Source organism: Orycteropus afer, unplaced genomic scaffold, assembly GCF_000298275.1.
Source record: "Orycteropus afer afer isolate SDZICR_OR568_19922 unplaced genomic scaffold, OryAfe1.0 scaffold00069, whole genome shotgun sequence".
NCBI lineage: Eukaryota > Metazoa > Chordata > Mammalia > Tubulidentata > Orycteropodidae > Orycteropus > Orycteropus afer.
This window is the reverse complement of record NW_006921656.1, coordinates 443,350-451,629: the sequence shown is the minus strand read 5'-3', so window position 1 is coordinate 451,629 and position 8,280 is coordinate 443,350. Positions and strand designations below refer to the sequence as shown.

The following is an 8,280-nucleotide window of genomic DNA, read 5'->3' as shown; positions in this document are numbered from 1 at the left end:
CGCCCTGTCTCTCCGCCCCGCCCCTGCCAGCCCCTCCCCCTCCGCTCCCCCGCAGATAGGGCCCTGGTCGTGGCGCGGCTGCCGCACGGTGCCCCTCGACGCCCTCCGGACGCGCTGCCTCTGTGACCGGCTCTCCACCTTCGCCATCTTAGCGCAGCTCAGCGCCGACGCGGTGAGCCACCGGCGGGAGGGCGCAAGGTCGAGCGGGGGCGGCGGGGAGGACCCTCGGCGCTGCGCGGGGTCCCGTGCGCCCAGCGGCTGCCTGTGGCCAGCGGCAGGGGCCAGAGCCCCGCGCCTCTGGAGAGAGTGGGTGGGAGCTGGCGGGGCAACGTGGAGTTGGGGCGCAGGCCAGGGACCCCGCGGAGTGACTGTCGTGTGGGTCTGGGCTCCCTTGGCTGACTGCACTCTCCCAAAGGCCTGCGACCTGGGCCCTTGGAGAGAGCTGGTCCTCAGGGAGCCAGGCTGGGCCGTGAGGTTCTGAGATCCGGAGGACGGCATGCCGGGCCACCATCCTGTCACCTGGTTGGTGACCCCTCAGCCAGCAGCCACTATGTCCCGTCCCACCAGGGATGGGGTAGAGGGGCGGGCCGTCTCCCACTGCCAAGTGGATCCTGGTCTGGGGAGGGGACCGGGTCCCCAGGTAGGAGCCTGGGGTGATAGGCTGAGGAGCTGGCCCCAGTCCACCGACCTCCCCAGAAAGGCCCTCATCATCTCTGGGGCCTCCTTTCAGTTCCCGTGATTCTTGTGGGGGCTGCCAGTTTCTATGGCGACGGCATCAAGGGCCAGCGCACTGCCTGGGGCCCTGGGTGCTGGGCTCCACCCACTGGGGCTTTGGGCCCCCTTGCCCAGGAGCAAGCTACTCCCACTGGCCCCAGGAAGGCCTGGTCACTGGGCAGGTCCTCATCGGCCCACCAAGGAGGGAAGGGGCCGTGGTCTTCACTCCCTGAACCCCTCAGCCCAGATGGATGTGGAGTCCACAGGGTCAGCGGGTGGGGAGGGCAGACGGGGGTCATGGCTGCCAGAGTCCCAGCTGCACTACCCCAGACACGCATGGTCTGGTCTCGTCTCAGGGGCCGGTGAGCGCTGCTCTGGACCCCCCGGGCCGGTGTGAAGGCCCCTCTGGGCCTCTTGGAGAACATTGTAACCTGTAGTCTCACGGGGAGGGAGGGTCCTGGCCGCGTCTCGCCTGCCTAAGCCCCGGGAGGGGCCCTTGAGTGGTTGGGGTGCTGTGCTCGGCACTCTCAGAACTGAGGGGCTTGGATGCTGAGGGGGTCCCTCCAGAAAGAGCAGACCTTTGACAGGTGCCTCTTAGGGTGGGGAAACTGAGGCATCTCCACCTGGGAGAGGCAGAGTCCAGACTGAGTCTGTAAAGGAGCCGCGGCTTGGCAGGAGAATCGGGGTGCCCCACGCCAGACTAACCCCCATGTCAGCGTTCCCAAAGGTAGGACAAGGTGGGGGAGGATGGGGGCTGCAGCAGCCACAGGGTCACCCTGTAGTGGTGGGGCAGAGGCCAGGTGATGGGTGTCTGAGCCTTGGCTTTCCCCTAAGAGGGGGCGAGGAGCTCTGGTGGCATAGTGCCCAAGGCATGTGCCTGCTAACCAGGAGGTTGGCGGTTCAAACCCACCAGCTGCTCTGCAGAAGGAAGATGGGGCAGTCTACTTCCGTAAAGATTTACCAGCTGGGAAACCCAGTGGGAGTCACTGGGAGTTGGAATCGACTCAGATGGCAGTAGATAGAGTTTTGGGTTTTAAGGGGCGGCTCTGCTTGCCCCCGTGGCCCCCTCAAGGGGGGTGGGGGTCGCTCAGAGAGGAATCAGGAAAGGAGCGGGGTCCTCTGGCCCCTCCCACCACGAGCACCCACTCTCAGGGCCCTCCCCTACTTCCTTCCTGTCCCAGCCCTGTGAGCTGCAGCCCAGTGACCCAAGATACGGCTCGGGCACGGATGGAAAGGCATGGGGAGCCACCCGCTGGCTTACGTCTGTGAATGTGGGGGCATGGCAGATAGGTTGTCAGACAGGCGGGGGGCAGCCAGGCTGGAAGGAGAGGCTTGGGGGGGTTCTGGGGGCACACCAGGGGTCCTTCTCCCCCCCGGGGTGATTTGCAGAGACGTTCTCAGGGAGGAGTTCTGGAGCAGGGCTTTGAGGGTTGTGTAGGAGTTCCCCACCCAGGCTCTGTGGGGAAGAGTGATGCTTATCCTCAGGAGAGTTGAGAAAAGCTACTAGGGAGGTGGGAAGGGCCAGGGGGCTGTAGAGGGCCAGGGCAAGAGGGGGGGCAGGAAGAGGTCGGGCCACAGTCAGAGTTTGAGGTTCGCCCCGAGGGCAGTGGGGGCCGTGGAGGGGACTGGAGTGAGGGTGGCCAGGGGTGAGTGGAGATGGGGTTCTGGGAGGATCAGCAGGTGTGGAGGCAGAGCAGCACAGCTGGCAGCAGGGAGGGGCAGGAGAGAGCAGCACCCAGCTGGAGGAGGCCTGGGTGCTGCCTGCCTCAGCCCCCGGGGCCTGGGGTGTGGTGCAGGTGGCAGCGGACTCTATGGGAAGCAGCTGCAGGGCACCCCGGGGATATGGCACGGGCCTCAAGGATGTGGAGTCCACACAGGGCCAGAGGTGGGAGTCAGCATGAGGCTGTGGATGGGAGACCTGGGGCGGGGGCAGGAGTGGGAGTCAGCATGAGGCTGTGGATGGGAGACCTGGGGCGAGGGCAGGAGTGGGGGCCAGAGGTGGGAGTCAGCATGAGGCTCTGGACGGGAGACCTGGGGCGGGGGCAGGAATGGGGGCCAGAGGTGGGAGTCAGCATGAGGCTGTGGACGGGAGACCTGGGGCGAGGGCAGGAGTGGGGGCCAGAGGTGGGAGTCAGCATGAAGCTCTGGACGGGAGACCTGGGGCGGGGGCAGGAATGGGGGCCAGAGGTGGGAGTCAGCATGAGGCTGTGGACGGGGAAACCTAGGGCAGGGGCAGGAGTGGGGGAGATGAGACAGTTGGGGGGCAGGAGTGAGGGAGATGAGACCCCGTGTCCCCTCAGGGCCAGGCCACAGTAGCGGGCAGGTGGGGTGCCAGGCCCCTGAGCGCAGGTAGGTTGAGTGACCCTCTTAGTCACTGGTCTTGGAGCCGTGCTGGGGACTGAACTGGTGGTGGCATACTAAAATCACTCAACCCACCAGCCAACTTGTACTCAGTAGCCTGCAGAGGGCAGTCATCACTGTTCCTGTGTGAAAATCTTCCTAGCTGATGGAGTCAGGACTCAGTGATGGATCCAGGCTCAGCATGTGACCAGGGCCAGGGCTCAGTGTGGGACCAGGGCCAGGGCTCAGGGTGTGACCAGGGTCAGGGCTCAGAGTGTGACCGAGGTCAGAGAGCAGTGTATAACCAGGATTAGGGCTCAGTGTTTGACCAGGGTCAGGGCTTAGCCTGTGACTGGGGTCAAGGCTCGGTGTATGACCTGGATCAGGGCTCAGTGTGTGACTGGGGTCTGTCTGGGCTCAGCGTGTGACCAGGGTCAAGGCTCAGTGTGTGACTGGGATCAGGGCTCAGCCTGTGACCTGGATCAGGGCTCAGTGTGTGACCGGGGTCAGGGCTCAGTGTGTGACTGGGGTCTGGGCTTAGCCTGTGACCTGGATCAGGGCTCAGCGTGTGACCAGGGTCAGGGCTCGGAGTGTGACCTGGGTCAGGGTTCAGAATGTGACCAGGGTCAGGGCTTAGTGTGTGACTGGGGTCAGGGCTCAGCGTGTGACCGGGGTCAGGGCTCGGAGTGTGACCTGGGTCGGTTCAGAATGTGACCAGGGTCAGGGCTTAGTGTGTGACTGGGGTCAGGGCTCAGCATGTGACCGGGGTCAGGGCTCGGAGTGTGACCTGGGTCAGGGTTCAGAATGTGACCAGGGTCAGGGCTTAGTCTATGACTGGCATCAGTCTTGTAGGCATTTGGGAGCAGGATGGTGATAGGACAAGGGTAGGGCAAAGCTAGCCCTTTAGGAAAGAAATCAGGCTTTGGGGTGCATGAGGGTTCAGAAGACAGGAGGACGCTCATGTGGTGGAAACGGATGGGAGCCATGGATGCAATACGCAGGAATGGCCGTGGGGGCGGGGAGGAGCACCCTGCAGAGGGTCAGGAGAGGGTCCGGGGTGGAGAGGTGAGGGGCCGGCTCAGTCTGGGGGGTCGAGGAGTCTAGGCTGAGGGGAGAGCCCCCATGTGAAGGTTGGGCACAGGCATCGAGAGAGGGGCCAGCCTGTGCAAAGGCCCTGGGGCAGCCTGAGGTGGGCAGGCGAGCAGGCCTGGTGCTGGCTGCTGTCACCCTTGCCCTGCAGGTCTCCAGCAGCCCCTGCCCCCTGCCCCCCTGCTGCCCAGAATCTGCGGCTGGGACAGCAGACTGCGAGCTGAGCCAGGCGGGGAGGAGGGAGTGGGGGGCGGGAGCCGGCAGTCGGGGCTGCCAGGACTAATGAGGGCAGATGGAGGCAGATGGCACAGAGGTCAGGGCAGAAGCAGTGTGAGCCACTTACCCAGCCGCCCGTGACCCGGGCACATGGCTGGCTGTGAGCTGGGCCCAGTGCCCTGGAGACAGTTGCTGGGGTCACCCTGACCTCCACCAGCTCTGGGCCTCAGTTTCTCCACTGGTAAAACTGCAGCACAACAGCTCTGGGGCCCAGCGCTCTAGACCCTGCCAGCCCTCACCTGCCCTCACCTGCTGAGGGGCTGCCCGGAGCTGAGTGCCCTTCAAGGACGTGGTAGTGGTGCTCCCCTACTTAGCACGTGTTGCCAGGGATCACAAAGTGTGGCATGGGCAGTTGTTGTGGCCTCTGTGGGCAAAGCTGCCCTCTCCTACAAAGCCTCAGTGGCTTGCGCTAATCCAAGGGTCCTGCCTGGAGGAGGCGGCTTTAGAGCTGAGCACGGTGGCGAGCTGCAGGGCTTTCACAGATGAGAGAAGCTGAGCAGCTGATATCCACAGGATCGTGCCTGAGCAGAGGCACTGAGACTGGAAGGTGCAAGGAGCAAGCCGGGCCCTGGGCAGGAGGGTGGAGTATAGGTCCAGGACCTGGGTTCGGGGTTAGGCAGCTGAGGCAGAGGGTGGAGGAGCCCTTGGAGGGAGCAGAGCCTAGGTGTGTGGGATGCTTGAGGGAGATGGTGGGCAGGCTGAGCAAGGCCCTCGCACATTAGGGGCCCCTGCCAGCAACGCTCAGTTGTCACTGTGACCCGGGAGCAGAGGCGTGGCCGTCAGCAGGTGGTCAGACCCCTGAGGAGGCCGGAGCCCAGGGGTGCTGTGGGCTGGCGGGCAAGGAGCTGTCATGTGCACAGGAGGCCAAGATGTTGAGCAGACAGCTGGCCCTGGGTGCTCCTGCCTGGCAGGAGGCAGTAGGGCCGCCTGTGGGACCCCATTTTACATCTGGGGAACTGGGGCCTAAGATCACCCTAGGGATTTAGAGTGGAGCTAGTCCTGGGATTGAGAACTCCCCGCTCCAGGCGCCTGTTTGAACTGGAACCTGGTGTCCCACATACAGTTCAGTCAGTCCCATTGACTGTTTGCCTGCGCTGGCCTGACAGGGCCGCCGGAACAGAGAGCATCAGCTGTAGGGCCAGGCGGTCACCCCTAGCAGTGGGACCTGGACTGGAAGTCAGGGAGGGCTTCCTGGAGGAGGTGGTGGCAGAAACAGCATGTGTGTGGATAGGAGCACAGTGCAGTGTGAGTACATGTTGCCAATGGTATGGCGGGGTTGGGGCGGGGAGGGAGAGCCTGGGCCTCGTCGGTGGGGGCAGCAGTGCCAAGGGGAACTCAGTGCTGGGGGGCTAGAGGCACTGAGGGGGTGAGCGGTCCCACCAGAGAGCCAGGGGTGGCGGGGGTCTGCAGGGCTGTTCTGGGGGTGCCAGATGAGCTCAGGGTCGGAGCCCCTAAGAAGTTGCTCCTGTTCCAGTGTGCCCTCCAGGCCCCTCTGCATCACACTTCCTCCCCCTCCCAGAGCTGCTGGCTGGAGAGAGGGCTCAGATCTGTCTCCCTGTGGTCCGCTCTGAGCTCTGGGCAGTGGCCTGCCGTCATGTGCAGGTGACACAGTGGGGCCAGGGACACAAGGCATGACCGTGTCGCTGCTAAGTGTCCCCCGTCAGCCAGGACTCGAGCGCTCCGGGTCAGGCCCTGGTGGCCCAAAGGCAGCAGCCGGGAGGCAGGGAGGGGCTCTAGGTTTGGGAATAGCAGTGCAGAGGCCCCAAGGTGGGACGGGGCAGGGGCAGCTTTGTGAGGGGGGTCGGCTGAGGGAGGGGGCGCAGGGCTGCCTTTGACCAGGGGAGGGAGGTGTGGGGTAGGGGGAGGGCTGTGCAGTTAATAGCACCTGCTGGAGCAGGGGCGGGGACGGAATTGGCAGGCTCGGGACGGGGTGCTGTGCTGGTGGCAGTGCGAGCAGTGGGTGGGAGCCCTCGAGGTTGGAGGGGTGTGGGTCTGAGGTGCTGGGCAGGTGCCCTGGAGCTGGAGTGTGATGGGGGACAGCAGAGCCCCCACAGAGGGCAGGGCCGGGAGGGACCAGCTCTGCTGGCCTCCCTGGGGGTGCCCCGTCTGTGAGGCGGGGAGACCCTTCCTGGGATGGGCGAGGGCAGGGCTGCCGGGCGTGGGGGCCCAGCCCACCGTATCTCTCCCTCACTGTGGTCTCCCTCATCTGCGGCGGCCGGACCTGCAGAACATGGAGAAGGCGGCCGTCCCGTCCGTGGCGCTCATCGTGGGCTGTGGCGTTTCCTCCCTCACTCTGCTCATGTTGATCATCATCTATGCATCTGTGTGGAGGTGGGTGCCGGGGACGGTGCTACCCAGGATGGGGGGTCGGGGGCAGGGCATGCCCCACGAAGTCACGCTGTCATCCCCAAGGTGAGGGGTGCTCCCTGCAAGGTCATGCTCTCAACCCAAGATGGATGCCGGGGGTGGGGACCACTCCCCTGTGTGGTTCCCACCTCCGTCCCTGCTGTCCCCACCCCACCTTCTATCATCACAGACAGTGCCACCTCCCCATCCTCCGCCACCACCCCCAGCTGCCCTCCTGGCCTCTGCTGCCTGCACTGGTCACGTATGACACCGACGGGGAGGGGCAGACATGCAGGGAGAGGGTGGACGCAGCCAGCACCTCTCCTGCCCACTGACCACGGTCCCTGGTGGGTGCTGCCCACACCCACCACCCTGCATGATGAATTCTCTGCGCACGCCCACTGGCACCCACACCACAGGCACAGCAGTCTCCCTGTGGTCCGCTCTGAGCTCTGGGCAGCGGCTGCCATCATGTGCAGGTGATACGTGGGGCCACGGACACAGGCATGACCTGATGCCGGGCACACAGGACTTCTCGGCCCAAGGCCTCTGCCCCACGTGACCTTCCCACCCTAGGGGCCCCCTGTCCACCTGCCCAGGTCCCTGGGAGGTAAGCCGCTAGGTGGGGCTTCAGCCAGCAAACGGACACAGGCAGGAGGACTCGTGTGTGATCCAGTGAGGAACTGGTGTGTGCGGTAATGGGTGTGTGACGTGTGTCTGAGCACCCAGCCAGCAAGGCCACAGTGCGTGTGAGGGCATGTCACCAAGTAGGAGTGTGTGACTGCACACATGCAGGTGGACAGCCATCTCCCTGCCACTGGTGCCCTGCCCCGGGCCTCAGGGGGTAGGGAAGGTTTGGGATAGGGAAGGTGAGTCCAAGGTCACCCTGCCAAGGCACACACCCGCCGGGGCCAAGCTGTGACTCCCAGTGTGCCCGGATGGACGTGCCTCTGCTACGCCTGGCTGCCCCGGCTTGTGGGCTGCGTGGTGTCAGCCGATGATTAGAATTGACAGTATGCCGCTCCCTGAGGTCGGATGAGAGATCCACGTGCCAGGCAGAAGGAGGGGCGGTTTTCTGGGTGCCTGTGGCCACAAGTCGCAGGCACCATTCATCCTCCTGTCTGCCCTGAGGGCAGAGACTCTGGGGGATCAGCTGACCTGGCCCCAAAATGCCAGCATCAGTGCCCTGCCCGCCAGAGCTCCAGAGTGGGGGCGGGGGCACAGCTGGGTGCAAGCTAGGAGCAACGAACGTGACACCCAGGAACCAGCTGTGTCCAAGGGTGCAATGAGAGACGGAAGACTTGCGAAGGGGTCCTCAGGACGATGTGTCCCAGCAGGAGGGGACAGCTGTGCTCAGCAGCTCCGCAGGGCCTTCCTTGGTAGCCAGCTGTGTACTGAGATGTGGTGTGTGGTAGAGCGGAGGTGATGACGGTGGGGGTGCTGATGCTGGTGGTGGTGGTGATAGAGATGTTAGGGGAAGATGACGTTGGTGATGGTGATACTGATGGTGGTGGT

At 64.5% G+C, this 8,280-nt stretch overlaps 1 protein-coding gene across 1 annotated transcript in view; it reads left to right on the top strand.

Annotated features, from left to right (window-relative positions):
- ADGRB1 (adhesion G protein-coupled receptor B1) overlaps positions 1 to 8,280 on the top strand; it is a 69,962-nt gene that overhangs the window by 40,034 nt on the left and 21,648 nt on the right. Inside the window, 2 exon segments of the mRNA XM_042780913.1 lie at positions 31 to 172; positions 6,647 to 6,750. Coding sequence (XP_042636847.1) covers positions 31 to 172; positions 6,647 to 6,750 — 246 coding nt within the window.